The sequence below is a fragment of the Trachemys scripta genome, chromosome 3 (assembly GCF_013100865.1).
Source record: "Trachemys scripta elegans isolate TJP31775 chromosome 3, CAS_Tse_1.0, whole genome shotgun sequence".
Taxonomy (NCBI): domain Eukaryota; kingdom Metazoa; phylum Chordata; order Testudines; family Emydidae; genus Trachemys; species Trachemys scripta.
Window position 1 is genome coordinate 180,240,073 of NC_048300.1, and position 17,880 is coordinate 180,257,952.

Here is a 17,880-nt window from a genome sequence, read left to right on the forward strand (position 1 = left end):
AGAAGTTATAACCAAATGTCAAGGGAAATCTGTAAAGCTATAAGTGTAAACAGAAAACTAAGCAAACCATTTTTCTGACTTACGTCTACAACACAGATTATGAGTGAATATCGCTCCAGCAGAGAGTGTGGGCCAAATTCATCACAGTTATAATATATTGACTTCAAATAACTACACAGAAAATAATGCTACGTGGTTTTAGATGATAATTTTTTCTAGCCAAGTGATCACTTCACAGCATAAGAACATAAGAATGGCCATACTGGGTCAGACCAAAGGTCCATCCAGCCCAGTATCCTGTCTACCGACAGTGGCCAATAACAGGTGTCCCAGAGGGAGTGAACCTAACAGGTAATGATCAAGTGATCTCTCTCCTGTCATCCATCTCCACCCTCTGACAAACAGATGCTAGGGACACCATTCCTTATCCATCCTGGCTAATAGCCATTAATGGACTTAAACTCCATGAATTTATCTAGTTCTCTTTTAAACCCTGTTATAGTTCTAGATTTCACAACTTCATCAGGCAAGGAGTTCCACAAGTTGACTGTGTGCTGTGTGAAGAAGAACTTCCTTTTATTTGTTTTCAACCTGCTGCCCATTAATTTCATTTGGTGGCCCCTAGTTCTTATATTATGGGAACAAGTAAATAACTTTTCCTTATTCACTTTCTCCACACCACTCATGATTTTATATATCTCTATCATATTCCCCCTTAGCCTCCTCTTTTCCAAGCTGAAAAGTCCTACCCTCTTTAATCTCTCCTCATATGGGACCCGTTCCAAACCCCTAATCATTTTAGTTGCCCTTCTTTTAACCTTTTCTAATGCCAGTATATTTTTTTTGAGAAGGGGCGACCACATCTGTACACAGTATTCAAGATGTGGGTGTACCATGGATTTATATAAGGGCAATAAGATATTCTCCGTCTTATTCTCTATCCCCTTTTTAATGATTCCTAACAGCCTGTTTGATCTTTTGACTGCCGCTGCACACTGCATGGACGTCTTCAGAGAACTATCCATGATGACTACAAGATCTCTTTCTTGATTAGTTGTAGCTAAATTAGCCCCTAATCTTTGTTTAGATATCATGTTAATAAAATCAAATAAAGCTGTTGCTGTGTTTTGTTTTTTCCTTTGCCTCTTTTAATAATTATTCCCCACTGCAATGTTAAATGTAGATGTGGAGTCTTAATTGGTTAGTTACAAGAAGATAATCTTTTTTCCTTCTCACTGTTGCCTGTTAGTTTAAAGGTATTTTAGCTGAAGGTAGATAATTATCGGTGAGAAGAAAATAACACTTCAGGAGTTCATTTTCCATCTTAGCACTTGGGACCTCCTATGAACTCCCCTCACAAAACCCTCTTTCCCACTTTGTCACATCTCCCCCCCACCCCCTGTCATAAAAGGGTCTCCCTGCATAAAGACTTCAGCCATTGCTTGTTAGCTAAGGGAATTGCTTCTCACAACTGCTCTTCCTGGATGGATAAATTGCATGAGACTTTGCCGAATATGGAAGATGATTTGGGCACTGATCATTCTGCCTTTCTGTCTTCCTGGGACTGGAAGAGTAATGCAGGAGCCTATGAGCTGAACCAGATCTCATCCCCTCACAGCTTATCTCCATCTCCTTCCTTTGAATCGTATTCTTCTTCCCCTTGCCCAGCTGTGATTGAGATGCCCTACAACAGCAGCAGCAGCGGCAGCCTGATCGGATACAGCTTGATGGATTTTCCTTCCGCATACTTACCGAATGCTGGACAGGTCAAGGCTCAGAAAGGTACCAAGGCCAGGATGTCAGCCCAGCGCAGAAGGAAAGCCAGTGAGAGAGAGAAGCTCAGGATGAGGACCCTGGCTGATGCTTTACACACCTTGCGCAATTACCTACCTCCTGTCTACAGCCAAAGAGGCCAGCCTCTCACCAAAATACAGACACTGAAATACACCATCAAGTACATCAGTGAACTCACAGACCTGCTGAACAATGTCAAACGGGCATAGACACCCTTCCCTACCGCCTGACAAACCTGCCACTGGATCCCTCCTAAGGAATCTTTAAAAATATCGAATGGAACTTTGAGCTAGTTCTTCCTTTAAAAAATCCAGAGTGTCTTGAGCAAATGAAGACAGAACAAAAGGAATAGGGATGGATGGGTAGCTGCTGTACATATCTCAGAATGCTCTAAGTCGAAGGGGATGTTTATACTTGTACATTACTTGAGTTATGGGTTGTTGGGTTGGGTTTTTTTTAATGAGCTTCAAAAATATATTAAAATCAGTCTGATTCAATAGTGAGCAAGGCAAATAGATTCTGCTAGGATTTACTCACCACAGTTCTGACCAATCTTCTGTTTAATAAGGACTGATTATTTGGCCAAATAATCAATCTACTCACTAAAAAAAAAAGATCAATGGGTTTAAAGTGAATTCTTAAAAGATGTAAAAAATAATACAAAAATACTAAGCATAATGGTCTGTAGGCACTTTAATATTAGGATTTGGAAAAGCATGTATATTTAGTTCAGATATTGCTGATAAATCAGGCTATTTATCCACATTTCTAGAATTATGTATCTAAAATGAAGAAACAAGTAATATTAAGAATGTCTTTGTCTTTGAAAACAAATAAAAATATCACTGCTTCATACTCAATATCTTGTATTGTATCTCTGACAGAAAAGCATATTCCAATAATGACTGATTCTTAGATCCATATAGAATCTAATAGAAAATAACCTTTTATAGAATTGTCAAACTTAGCCTACAAGTTTTCACAGCAGGGATATTAAATTCTATAGAATTTTAAAATGCTATGAAGATATTCTCTCTTAAATTCTATTTGTTTTAATAATTTCTATAGAAACATATTTACTGTACATAGAACCTGATTGGCTAAATTTGTATTAAATTCTGTGGGCCTTTTATCAGAGGGCTAGATTAGATCACACCCTCCTCTTTCTCTCCCTCCCTCTTCCCACAACTCAACTGACCAGAATCTAAACGTTTAATCTCAGTGAATCACCTCAAGTTACAGAATTGTGCAAGGTTCACACTTTAGGTGCTTTTGAAACCTAGGGTAACTGTAAGGTCTCCATGTCAAAAGATCAGCAGTTTCCCGCAGTCAAGAACAGTTAGTTTTCCTTCCTCTATAACCAGGAAACAGTTTAAATCTTAAGTTACTTTGACTTTCAGTGATAGATGCAACACAGGCTACATCATATTCTACAGTGAAAAGAAAAGTTTGCGTTATCTATTTTCCTCCAAATTCATTTAGAAAGACCTTGCTCTGCACTCGGAGGCCAGCAATATGCAGAGAGGACTGAAAGAGGAGAAGAACTGGTGCACTGCTGCAATGCAGGTCTGAGCTCTGTGGAGCAGAACAAAGTGGGTTAACCCTTTCTCTGTCCTGGAATATAAGACATAACCAGGGCTGCACCATTATTCTATACAGAATATAGGGATTTACAGCATATTGTGTGCATGGGGAGGGTGAATAGATGAGTGTCACTATGTTGGATGCATGTGTTGTGTTGTTGGGGGTACATGATATGTTAAATGTGAGCACTAAAGGATTATTACTTTACTGTATGCTTCCCAGCTCTTTCTTTTCTCTTTACCTATTCTGAGACATTTGGTTGTTTGGGGGCAGTGGGGTGGAGGGATAAATCTGTCCCGGGAATGTGTTTTGCCAAGGCTTGGCTTGATCTGATACAATGTTATTTTAGCATGGTACCTGCATATCCATATGTTCAGGATGTCAGCCATATAGTAGCTGAAATATATATCTGAGTTCAATACTGTGCAGGAAATAGAGTATGTCTCTGATTTCCATAACAAGCCACATTTAAAAGTACTCCATAGGCTCCAAATCTGTTTTAACTCAGCCTAGATTTCCAATCCAACTTGTGTGTTCAGTGAAACAACCTGAGTGATCTCAGTTGCATCCTGAGAGAGGAGTAATCACAGCACAAATAAAGAAGACCTATTAGATTATCAAGGCAGAACATAGGCACATATCACACAGAAACTATATACTTCACTAACCATATAAAATTCCTGCATATAAATTTGCACAACTGCTGTACAGTGTCCAGGATGTAGCAGGTACAGAGATTGCCGGTTCCTGACAAACCCTAAAAGTGAGACTAGATACAGTCTGTACTATGATTTTTGATTCATGCCTAGTTCTTTAATCCCCCACAAACTAAAATAATCAGTAAAACCATTGTTACCGGAGATAAGGAGGGCCCTGTGATTAGAGCTGCAGAATAGCAAGCAAGAGCACTGGCTCTTATTGCTAGCTCTGCCAGACTCAGTGTGTGACCTTGGTCAGGTCATTTAGCCTCTGGGCCTCAGTTTCCCTATATGTTAAATGCAGATACTACTACTTAGCTGTTTCACAGGGGACTTTTAAGCGATGTTGTTACATAGCACCATATCAGTGGGGGCTGTGTGGAGAAGCACTGCCCCAGGAGGAATGCCTGCAGGAGAAGCACTGCCCCAGGAGGAATGTCTGAGACTCAGTGCCTCCCACAGCTCCAGAGAATGCTGCAGCCTAATGTCCCTACACCCCACAGGGCCACCTCTGCTGGTATGAAATGGGAGCAGAACCCTGGGCCCACTTGCTGCCTATCCTTCAAGCCCAATATGGGGTGACTAGTGCCAGTGGCAGCATTGAGAGTTGCACAAGGACCAGTTTTTGACCAGACCCTACATAGGAGCCAAGGTGTCTGGCTGGGAATGCTCCTTCTCAGTGAGAAAGAGCAGGTCTAAGGCACTGCACTGGAACTCAGGCTATCTGGCTCCAATTCCTGGCTCTGCCATAGACTTCTTGTGGGACCCAGTCACTTCGGCTATGTCTACACTTGGAGGTGGGGGGGCGCGCTTCCCAGCTTGCATAGACATACTTGTGCTAACTTTCATTGCGCTAGCACAGGGGTGGGCAAACTACGGCCTGTGGGCCACATCCGGCCCGTGGAACCATCCTACCTGGCCCCCGAGCTCCTGGCCCGTGAGGCTCGCCCCCCAGCTCCTCTCCCCCTCGTCCGCAGCCTCAGCTCGCTCGCTCCGCCGCCGGCGCAATGCTCTGGGAAGCAGGGCTGTGAGCTCCTGGGGCAGCGCAGCTGCAGAGCTGGGCCTGACCTGGTCTCTGAGCTGCGTGGTGGTGGCGGCGGCATGGCCTGGCTCCAGGCAGGCGGCACGGCTGTAGCACTGCCAGCCACTAGTGCTCCAGGCAGCGCGGTAAGGGGGCAGGGAGCAGGGGGGTTGGCTAGAGAGCAGGGGAGTTCGGGGTGGTGGTCAGGGGCAGGGGTCCTGGGGGGCAGTCAGGAAGGAGGGGGAGTTGGATAGGGCGACAGGGGGCAGTCGGGGCAAGGGTTCTGGGGGCAGTCAGGGAACAGGGAGAAGGGGTGGTTGGATGGGGCAGGGGTCCCGGGGCGGCCGTCAGGAATGAGAGGAGGGGTTGGATGGGGCAGCGGGAGTCCGGGGGCAGTCAGGGGACAGGGAGCAGGTGTGTGTGGATGGGGCAGGGGTCCCAGAGGGGCCGTCAGGGAACAGGGGGGTTTGGATGGGGCAGGAGTCCCAGGGGGCAGATAGGCGGTGGGGGCCGGGCCACAACCCCCTCCCCTAACCGGCCCTCCATACAATTTACGAAACCTGATGTGGCCCTCAAGCCAAAAAGTTTGCCCGCTCCGAGCTAGCACATCAAAAATAGAAGTGTCACTGCGGTAGCTTGGGCAGCAGTACAGTTTAGCTGCCCCAAGTGCAAAACCGTCTGGACCCCGTGGATACATACTTGGATGCCCATGCTGCCACTCACTACTTCCCGACTACTATTTTTAGCGAGGTAGTTTGCTGAGAGCTAGCCCCAGTATGCTTCTACCAGGTGGGAATCACAGCTCTAAGTGTGGACATAGCCAAAGGGTGGGATCTTAGACTTAGGCACAGTAATGCTGAGCATCTTGGTGCCTAACGGGGCTGCCAGTGAACAGGAGGTGCAGGGGGGAGGAGCTAGGCTACCAGTGGGTGCTAAGCATCCGCAAAAACATTTCCATGGATGCTCCAGCCCTGGAGCACCCATGGAGTCAGCACCTATGGGGAGATGCTTAGCACACACCCCTCTCTCAGAGATCGGTACCTACAGCCAGGTTGCAGGGAGATGCCTATGTCACTTTAGCAAACCACAAACAGAAACCTGACACCTGAAGTTAGATGGCTAAGCCCTTTTGAGGAGGAGAGGAGAGGAGAGGAGGGAAGAAGGAGGAGGAGCTGGCCATTGTATGATTTTAAGCCCAGTGGTTAGAGCATTCACCTGGGCTAGAGGAGAGCAAGGTTCAAGTCCCCCTCTCTCTGTCAGAGGGGGAGGAAAGGATTTGAACAGGGGTTTCCCCACATTTTAGGAGAGCACTCTAACCACTGAGCTCTGGGATATTTTTATTTCAGGGTCCCTCAGTCTCGCTTCTTGAAGCACTTGCACACTGGATAAGTAATGAAAGAGTGATGAGAGCAGAAAGATTGAACCCACGGCGTCCCCACTGCCAGGTGGGTGCTCTAACCATTGGACTACAGAATCATACTCTCTCTCCTGCTAACTCTTCCTCCATACGTAAATACTTAAACAATAATTGGGCCAAAAAAAGAGACCATAGGCAGACTTGAACGTGGGTTTTCCATATCCCAGGTGACTGCTCTAAGCACCACACTGAAAGTTATAAGGTGATTACTGCCCCAATGGGACCTGCTGTGGTATGCACTTTCTGAGCACACCTGCTCACTGAGGCCCCACAACTGGTTCATGAGTCGCTTTGGGGCTTAGGCAGGTCATTGGCATCTGGATGCCTAAAGTGAGGCAGCAGTGTGCATGCCCTGAGGCAGGATCATAGGAGCCTAGGGATCTTTTACTCTTAAACCAAACTCAGGTGCTGAGTAAATTTAGGTGCCTGCAGGGTTTGGTGGGAGTTTTATGGATCACAGTGGAGCCAAACATGGGACTTAAGCACCTAAACCCAAGACTTAGGTGCCCTGATCCCTGTCAGTGTCTCTAAAGTGTCTCCATCTACACTGGAATAAAAGATCTGTGACATGGCTATGGCTGGCCCAGGTCAGCTGCCTTGGGCTTGCGGGGCTCAGGCTGTGGGACTAAAATTTGCTGTGTAGAAGTTCAGCTTGGGCTAGAGCTCAAGCTCTGGGACTCTATAAGAAGGGAGAGTCCCAGAGCTGGGTTCCAGGTAGGACAGGAAGTGTGAAAAATAAGGACAGGGGGTGGAGGCTAATAGGAGCCTATAAAAGAAAAAGACCCCAAAATCGGGACTGTACCTATAAAATTGGGACATCTGGTCACCCTAGTTCCAGCCAAACCCAAATATTTACACAGCAATTTTACAGCCCAAGCCCCACGAGCCCAAGTCAGCTGACACAAGACAGCCATGGGTGTTTGTTTGATGTGTAAACATACCCTAAGGGTTCACCTACATTGCAATGACAGCCCAGTGTTTGAACTCAGGCTTAAGCCTAAACCCCCATCCATCTACAGAGAAATCATGTTAACCAGGGGCTGGGATGTGGGGGTCTCAGGATCTCATGGGGGTGGAGGGTCCAAGCCTGAGTCAAGGTGGGAGAGACCCAGGGTTCAAGCCTTATTGCTAACCAGTAGAGATGCAGCCCCACTGGACTTATGCTCTGGAAGTCCACCAAAAGTATCCCACAATCCCATGGGCCAACTTTTTGTCCCCTGGACAGTTAAGTTTGGTGGACAGTCAAGTTTTCCCACACTGCACCATGAATAAAGGCTAGAGTGGCCACATTTTGGATGGGCACAAGGAAGTCTGGGATATGGGTGGTTGGACTCAGGCTCACATAATGCAGTGAAGACACTACAGCCCCAAGTTGGGACCATGGTTCAACAGTTCCTAACCTCGGGTTACAAATGAGAGCAGACCCTCAAACCCTAGGTTAACAAACCCAGGGGCTGCTAACTTGAGTTTTACTAACCATGGGCTTACATTGCAGTGTAGACATACCCTACACTGCACAGCAAGCCTGGGTCTGGGGACCTGGGCTTCTGGACTCAGTAATTCCAAGCCTGTGGTTGTGTCCACACTGCATTGAAAACCTGGGTCTCAAAGCCGTGCTAATGCAGCTATACTGTGCTACGCAGACCTTCTGATGGGTCTGTGGCCTGACTGGCGTGCATGCTGCAAAATGACAGGGCTTGGACCCGGGGCACATGGGCTCTGACCCACCCTCTTAGCAAGGCTCTAAGACCTGGGTGCTGAGGCTTGTGGACCTGAGTCAGACTGATTTGTGTGTGGACAGAAGGGCTTGGGCTCAAACATGAGTCAGAGCCTGGGCTTAGTGTGCAGGGCAAAGCCAGAAATGATCAAACCCTTAATGTTTATACAGCACTTAGAGTGTAGCAAAACCATATGTCTGGTCTGACTGCTGCCTCAGTTCCCCCTCTTGGGCTCTCCTATAAATTCAATACAGGTGTGTCAGATAACTCTTCTTGGGGTCTAGGTTTATTAACAAAGTTCACAAAGAAACATAAGAACTCCCACCCAGCCTTCTAAGCTGGTTCACAACGCTTGGTGCAGGGTTCCTAGTCCTGTCCCAGTTGATGTGTTCCTCTGGCAGACTTGTTCTCCACCCCAGCCTTCCTAGCTGGCTCATGTTCCTTGCAGGGCTATGCCACGAGACCCTCTGCCTGGGAACTAAGAGTCTATCAGCGTACAACAGCTCTGTTGCTCCTGGGACTCTATTACTTATCACACAGAAACTCCCAGAACAGAACAGAAGAGAACATTAGATCATCTTTTGGAGACTTTAATGTTTTAAACCACTAATGGAGATAGAAATATTTTAAAATCACCAGGCAAAGGGGAAGAAGTAGCCATAACAGTGGTTCCCCTTTTTCAGTGTTCTGATCATCTTCCTTAACCCCCCGGACATGATGAACCAAGTATCAGTTTTTGCATACTTGGCCTAGGTGTTATTATTTTATAAGGCATGTTCTCTCTCTTTCAAAACTTGTACTGAGTTGAAGAGGAAAAAACCATGACCTATGCACACACTGTAGCTGCAGAGAGATGAGAAAGTTCAATGAAAAAACAAACAGCAAATAAAATAATTTGCATGTCAACGATTAAGACAGTTTGCTGTTGGACTCTCCTTTGCAGAAGAAAAGGAAGGGAAGGAGCTGGGATGGGAGAGGGGAAAGTCAGTGTGCTACCTGACGAAAGATATCAAAAATATAATTGATCGAGGTTTGTACTGATACTAATTCCCAAGGGCTAAATCCTGGTCTCACTGAGGCCAATGGAAATTTTGCCACAAACTTCAAGGAGACCAATGTTTGGCACCAAAAGATTAAAAACCACTGGACTGGTGGTCAAGAGATACTGCCCTAAATTGCTCTTAGCTTGTAGCTATTTCATATGACTGCTGTTTTCTGAGTTCTGAAGGAGCTACTGAAAAGGGCCAGGGTAGATTTTTGGATTGACCAAGTACTTTTTCCTGTGTCTCACGAACCAGAATCATGGGTGGGATTTTCCTACTTTCAGCTAATTATTTTTTATTCTTTGTAAATAGTTTATTAATGTTATAATTAGACTGCACTGGGCAGGTTGGGCAGCACACTGTTCTTATACATGAGGAGGCTGGTCAGTCCATTTCAGTCATCAGTGGAAAGTGATTTCTCAATTTATTACTACATCGCAGGAGGAAGGACCCATTGCTTATCCCCTGACAGCAGGGAAAATATGCTACTACTTGAACTGTGATCTTTTATTTATACGTATGAGAGATTGACCTTCAGAGGTTAGAGCAAAGTAGCTAGAGGAAGGACTCTTACTTTCTATTGCCAGCTCTCCCCTTAACAACGTGTTTTGGCAATTCACTTAATTTCTTTACTTCAGTTTACCTATATATAAAAAACAGTTATAATACTGTTACTCTCACAGCTATGTTGAGAGATTGATGGAGTTAGCATGTGTAATGTACTTTGCAATTCTAAGCTGAAAGGCTATGTGTGAGCATCTAACAAATTGCTATGGTTATACAATTGGGCTACATGTAACTGCTTTTAAAGAGGATAATCCCAAACCTAGAAAAAGCCATAGGACTGCAGCATATTTCCTGGCTGCGGCTGAAATAACAAAACTTACTGGAGTTTATTTCAAGTGGTAATAACTGTGATACATTTCCGCTAATGTCTCTATTTTCTTATCAAAATAGTCACTAGATTTCTCTTTTCACTTGGTCTTTTATCATTCACCTGTTGAAATGTGCAGTAGACATTAAGCATAAACAATGAAGACTGATCTCCTTTCAAACTTGTGTTAACAGGGGTATAAAAATAACATCCCAACAATCAGTGGGAAAAGTATGTGGTCATAAAATGGCCACTTAAAAGGCAGGTAGGTGTTGATTCAACACTTGTGAGGTTTCTTGTTGTTTTTAAAATTTAAAACAAGGCAGGCAGTTCCTGAATTTTAATTTAAACAGGCTCCTCTGTGGTGGAGAGATTGTTTAATACAATTTTCCTTATAAAAAGATTGTGTTTTTTAAAATAAACTTTTGTTCTGTATGTACAAAGTTTTCCTAAGGGTGACTCTTAACCCAGTTGATTTAATGGGAGTTTTATTACAAGACCACTAATGAACAGGGTTGGAGATATGATGAAGTCGGTTTCATTTTAATTCACATGAAGACATTAAACTTGTGCAATTTTACCCTCAAACCTACATTTTTAACCTCTCTGCACTTAGTTGACTTTTAAAATGTATTTCCTTTAAAAATTGTCCAATGTTTAATTTATTAAAGGACAAAACCACAGCTACTGAATGCGCACACACTATTTGACTTTGACCATTGTCTGTTGCCTCTCCCCTTTTCAAATCATGGCGCTAGCTCAACAATGGAAGTTGCCTTCACGAAAGGGAACACTAGACATCTCTATTGATGAAGAGGACTTTTCTATTTCAAATCAGTAAAGGGAATAATGAAGTTAAACTTCTCTACTGCTTTCAGTGACCTTCAAAGACAGCAAGAGGATGTTGAAGGATAGGTGAGGAAGTGGGTGTATAGGTTCTCTATGATCTAAAGAGATTTGCTTACATCATGAACTATTTGAGATAGGTTTCAGAGTAGCAGCTGTGTTAGTCTGTATCCGCAAAAAGAACAGGAGTACTTGTGGCACCTTAGAGACTAACAGATTTATTAGAGCATAAGCTTTCGTGGACTACAGCCCACTTCTGCATCCGAAGAAGTGGGCTGTAGCCCACGAAAGCTTATGCTCTAATAAATTTGTTGGTCTCTAAGGTGCCACAAGTACTCCTGTTCTCTTTGAGATAGGGATTTGTTACAGATATTGAGTAGGGATCCGGAGCACAACTGCAGTACAAATAGTAATGATTCAGATGAGAGAGACTCATTTTATTTGAACAAGAGCACTAGAACTCCGTGAAGGGTGAGCAATTACTGCAAATCGAGTAGGAGCTGCATCTGTTTGTACCTGCTGGGGATTATTTACCACATGGACAAATTTTGAAGAGTGAAAAGGGAAAAAAAAAATCAGCAGCACAAGCCTTATTGAATGATTCAGAGGGCAGTACTCCAAAATCCCTTGGCTAGTTGAAAATCTCCCATGATCTCTGACTTCACAGATGTTCATACTGGCAGCAGGAGGGTAGCAGCTCAGAGACGTGAAAGGTGATTGACACAGTTTAGGTCATTGCCATGAGAAGGGGGCAGATATGCTATTTTACTAAAGCTGATCAATAGGTTACAGCTCTTCCAAGTGGTTGTGACTCTAAGACAAGTAGGAGCACCTTAAAATCAAGAACATTGGAGCCTATGTTTAGCTACATAGTTATGAATTTTATTGAAAATGTTTATAAACATACAATACAAAAGAGAAAACAGAACAAATCCCTTAAAAAGAGCCCATCCTTCCACACACACTTGTACTAAGAACTATACTGCTTTGACTATGGCCCTGATGTTTCTGTTAACTAGTGAGTTAGCAGGCAACTGTAGAAATTACAGTATAGCTTTAAGATGGAGTAATGAGAAGTTAAGGGAGTGATGCTTGTTTACAGAGCACTGGGTTGCTGAGTATAAATGTTCCTTCCCAGTGAAAATAAAGATCTCATGCTTCAGCAGCAGACATACCTCTGCTTTAGTTACCCAAAAAAAAAAAAAAAAAATTCACTAAGTTTCTACTTTAATGTTTAGATCAATAGAATATGTATAGCACGCAATGTTCACCTGCAAGTCACATTGATGGTTGCTCAGGAATGATTTTCCTAATGAAAGGGTATTAAACTCACTTTGTTTTTCCATTGATTCCAGATCTTAATGGAGAAACAGACTAGAAGTACATTAATTTTGAAAGAAGCTAGTGCAATAACAGAACAAATCAAGCAAACTAGTGATAGGTTAGAGAGCCCTGGCAGCTTTACTTTACCCTATTGTTATCACAGACAATGGGAACCTTTAACAGCTGGTAGTTGAGCTCATGCAGATCACAAAATTGTTGTAGCTGACAACAATCATGAAAAGGAATAATATGACATTGAAGCATCAACAGTAGTTATGCTCCTAGAACTGGGACCCATGAATAACTAGATGAAGAGCTTTCCAATCAGTTAATCTTGCTGCTTTAAAAATACAGAACAGAAATGTATGTGCGCGCGTGTTTTTTCCCCCCCCCTTTGATTGTTACCAATTTCATTATCCCCATCTGTCATTCTTCCGCTCTACTCTGCTCAGGCCTCAGCTGGAGTATTGTGTCCAGTTCTGGGTGCCGCATCTTAAAAAAGATGTGGAGAAATTGGAAAGGGTCCAAAGAAGAGCAACAAGAATGATTAAAGGTCTTGAGAACATGACCTATGAAGGAAGGCTGAAAGAACTGGGTTTGTTTAGTTTGGAAAAGAGAAGACTGAGAGGGGACATGATAGCAGTTTTCAGGTATCTAAAAGGGTGTCATAAGGAGGAGGGAGAGAACTTGTTCACCTTAGCCTCTAAGGATAGAACCAGAAACAATGGGTTTAAACTGCAGCAAGGGAGGTCTAGGTTGGACATTAGGAAAAAGTTCCTAACTGTTAGGGTGGTTAAACACTGGAACAAAATTGCCTAGGGAGGTTGTGGAATCTCCGTCTCTGGAGATATTTAAGAGTAGGTTAGATAAATGTCTATCAGGGCTGGTCTAGGCAGGACCAAATACTGTCATGCAGGCAGGGGACTGGACTTGATGACCTCTCGAGGTCCCTTCCAGTCCTAGAATCTATGAACTAAGCTGATTTTCCTTTGGCCCAGAAATTCATTTTTAAAAATCAATCTGAATACTAGAGAAATTCTAAAACAGGCTTATGCTATGCTATTTAAGCAGACAAGGAGGATAACCCAGGCAACATCAATCCAAGGAAAAAAAATAAATGGATGAGCTGATCTGATTCACCTCAAAAGTCTATAGGGCCAGTAAACTGTTTCATAGAAAGTGTCTTGTTCAACATGCAGTTTCAAAGAAGGAAATGTGTACATTTGACTCAAGTCTATACTGTAACCTTTAGCAATCAGTTTGTCTTAGTATTATGCCATTGTTAAAAGTTTGCACTACAATCAACTAACCACACATTAAGTAAACCAAGAACTGGCTAAATAGTCAATAGGGGTGTTTCTCTCATAGAGTTGTACAGGGCTCTATACTAGGGCTTGTGCCACTCAACATTTTCATCAATGATATGGAAGTAAATAGTGCCAACAGAGTTTACAAAGATTGGCAAAGTTATAGTGACAGTACAGTCATACTGTGATCCGGATCATTTGGGTCCTTTCACAACAAGACATTTTAGCAGTCCATGCAAGGTTGTACATTTGCAATAAGAAATTAGTCCCCTATTCTCCACACAGCCTATTTTGGAAAGCAGTGATTCTGAGATGGCTTTTTCCACCATGGATTAAAGGGATCCATTGATTTATAGGACAGGAGTGTAGCAGTAGGGTGGCAATTTTACCTTTATACATGGCATGAGCTAGGCCAATACCACCATGTTAGAGGTTTAGTGTCCACATTTTAAATGTGATACTGAAAAACTGGAAGTGCCATAGAAGTAGTTTTAAGGCTTAGTGTAGATAAGATTGACAGACTAATTCTAAGAGTGCTATTCCCTTGTTTGTGTACACACACTTGTGCTAGTGTCATTGAGCTCAATGAGAACCAAGTATAATGTAGTGTAGCTAGGTTAGCACTGGTAGTGGCAGTAGAGGAACAGCTGAGCTATGTTGAGTACATACCTGCCTGAAACCTGTAGATAAGTAGTCTATGGCTCAGCAGTGGTGAAAGCAGCTATCACAGCTACATTTATATACTCATGCTAGCTTGGGGGAGGGAAGGAAGACAAGAGGAATCATGCATTTAGTACCTACTGTGTAGTGGGGGGTTTTGGATCTAGTTTTTAAGGCTAAAAAAAGTGCCTAATTACTGTGTCCAAATACCTTCACAGAGAGAATACAATACACCAGCTACTGAAGGGCTTCTTCATTTAGTAGAGGAAGGCATAAAAAGCAGCAATGGCTAGAAGCCAGAGCTAGACAAATTAGTTCTAAACTTTGCTTCTCTTCCCCCCCCCAAAAAAAAATTATTAGCCATCAGAACAGACTAAGGGAATAGTAGTAGGCTCTCCAGCTATTGAGGCATTTAAGTATTTTTGTTTGAAGACCTTATTGGAAGTTATATTTTTGCCAAAAAAAGTTTATTGGGCTCAACAGCAGGGTATCTGGGTGAAATGGACTTGTCTATCACAGGTGACTGGATTAGATGATTTAGTAGTCCCTCCAGGGCCTAGAACTATGAATATTTATTGAAGCTATCTAGACAACCCTTCTTTACAAAGCTTAACTCCTATAAATAAGGATCAGATCAAGTCACTACCTTCAGCACACAGATAGGAACAGGCCTCTGCAAACTTGTTATTCAAGTTTAGAGAGTTTAAGGACAGTTTCATGAAAGATTAACAATTGGGTGCACAATTAAGATCTTTGGGGGCAGGGCAGAAAGGGAGAAGTACAACAGATGCTTCATGTGGTTGCCTAGAGTCATGCAGCCTATTCAGGACTGCATAAGCAGGCAGAACAGTAACTGCCAGGTATTCCAGAGAGAGTCATGAGCACATTGATGTGCACATCTTTGGCATATTTACTGGTTTCAATTAAGCATTCATATTGCTACTAGCTCAAAGCAAGTTCTGAGCATAGTTGTGCTCCAAATAAATGGTTTTTTTGCAAGTCAAAAGCTAAATATTTAGAAGCAGGATTATGCCCCATTTTACACTGTAGCTCTAGATAACTAGTCACCAACTGTCTCCACTAACAGACTTATATAATTAGCTTTGTCATCCTAATAGGTTAGGCAGTATAAAAATGAGTTACACTATTTAGAGCTGTTCCTTGCAGCAAAAAGGATGTTGATGCTCCATCTTTCTGATTCTTCCTTTCCTAAAAAGAAGAGTAATTTGGCTCTTGGTTTTGAATTGAGGATTGTTATCCTCTTATCAGAGGGAGAGGCTCTAGAAAAAGCATCAAGTTTAAAATGGAGAATTCTCTAGTTTAGTGGAACTGTACAAATCTGCAAGTTTCTCTTTACCTTCCCCAATGCCTGCATAAAAATAAGTTGACTGTTGCTCTGACTTTGGAGTTTTAGAGTTTAGCTTATATAGTATCATTCAGAACAAACTTAGCCTGGTGGGTATTTGGCATTTAAAGTTTTAGAGTAAAAACCTACCTCCCATATACATATGGTTGAAAGACTCCTCCCAGTTAAATTCATATTCTTGGGAGGGAAAGGGGTGGAGAGAAGAGAAATAAGACACCCCACATCTAGGACTGCAGTCATTCTGGCAAAGGTGAAGCTCTGAGAAGACTGACACTAGATGAAGACTCCTCGGGGAGGTGTGGATGTGGAAGAGGAGGAGGTCCTGTTCCAGGAGTCAGTTGGCCTGGCCTCCACAACCTTTAGTTTACCATAAGGACAACTGAGAGTGCAGGTTTCCTTTGTGAGACAATGTGTCAGTAAGGTTGGTGTTCAGGCTTTAGCCCAAGGATTTTAGATCATCATTGCTGTTTCTGCCAGCCAAGAATATGCTGACAGCCTTTGAAAGGAGGCCAGAAGCTCTATCTCTACTAAGGGCATTAAGAGATCTGCTCTTAGAGGAGACGGTCAATACCAGCATTACCTCATACCATTTTGTATTAGGTACAGTATAGCTCCCCAGGCTTGGCATTTAGTACACCATTTTATTCATAATGACTCAGTTGATTTTAGTTTTTCCTTTGACCAGTAAGAAATCACTGAAGGACCTCTCCACCTATTAGGTCTCCAGGATCACCAAAGGGGTCAAGTTGATGTGGTAGCACCTCTTTGAAATGCTTCTGGCACTAGAAGTAGAGCTGGCTGCAAGTGTCAGCAAGTTGGCAGAAGACATGAATTTCAGGTCACTATAGCAATGTTTTATTTGGCAGATTTTTAGCCAGAGAGTGTCACAGCAGTACCAGAGTGTTTAATGCACATGAACTATTGTTTAAACGAAGATCTGGGTTTGGCCTCTGCACCAATTCATTAACTCAGCATTGTGAATTTATCCAGCAGCAACTAGCTAGGAGGTAGCTGCTAGAAGAGCCATTTCCACACTAGGATACAATCTTAGTTACTATGCTACAATTAGAGTAGCTTCTTTACAGGATAGAAGGATGTTAAAGATGATCTAGGTCAGACTGCAATCAGTGGAATGCAACAGAAGTTTGTCCCATACACTGCACAAAACCTCACAACCTAGAGCAGCCTAGTAGTTCAGAATAAAAAGAGGTGCTATAAGACGTTGCACAAGGATTGTTTCAAGAACCAAGTCTATAGAAGTAAAATAAAGTACCCCATGGGGAGGACGAAGAGGAGTTAACAGGGTAGGGAGTTCAATGGAGGAACCTGTCCTCACTGTGGAGGACAGGTTTAGATTGACAGGATTAAGCTAGCTTGGCCAACGACTTGTTGGCAGAAGATAGCAAAGTACCTACTAGATTCCAACAAGCCAAGTTGTACAAAATTGTATAGCTAAGGTTACAGTTCTAGAAAGCTGCACCTAGAAGGCTGCATTCAGAGCCAGCATTCTACAATTTAGAATGCAATTTCAGCTCAAGATGATTTATAGCAAGTGCTGCATTTTCCTACATTAGCCCTCCATACTTAAAATTGCTTAATGGAAGTTGTTAGCAGGAGGCTACAAGGTTAATTTTAAGTGCCTGCTAGAGCAAGCACAACTTGCAAGTCAAGCAACAGATTGTTAATCTCTATGGTAGGGGAGGAACCAAGTTTCTTGAACTTGCATCCCACTAGCTCTTAACAGCACTCTTGAAAGGCAGCAATGTGTTCTTGTACAAGTAAATGCAGAGCCTTTAGGTTAATGTATGCAGTCTGCACAAGGGAAGAGAGGAAGGAAGGTGAAGGATTGCCACAAATTGTCTCCTGAAACATGGTTTCTTCCATTTTTTTGTAGCGCTATGGCAGTTTGGATCCTGTGACAATTTTGCACAACATGACTGATCCTAAAAAGTTGATCAGTAAGAGCTTTGGAAAAATTCAGAGACTAAATTTTAGTCCACTGTCCCATCTAAAATGGTGTTTATTCTACATGCCTAGCCCAATTTTAAGAGTTCTTAGTCACTTTGGATTGCTCTATTGATTAAGACTAGCTTCAGAACAGCACTGTTTTGAAGGAGGAGAGGTGCTTAAAGGCACTGCTAACTGGGACATTGAGGGAGCAGGCTTGTTGGGGAAATTCTTAAATGCACTTTATGCTACAGCTGTGTCAAACAAGGGGGGGGAAGGGAA

The 17,880-nt window shown here is 43.0% G+C and overlaps 1 protein-coding gene across 1 annotated transcript; it reads left to right on the top strand.

Moving 5' to 3' along the window:
* Positions 1 to 1,484: 1,484 nt before the first annotated feature.
* Positions 1,485 to 2,003, top strand: MSGN1 (mesogenin 1). Its single transcript, XM_034763904.1, has one exon. It carries the CDS (start codon positions 1,485 to 1,487, stop codon positions 2,001 to 2,003), a length of 519 nt encoding a protein of 172 aa, XP_034619795.1.
* Positions 2,004 to 17,880: the final 15,877 nt, after the last annotated feature.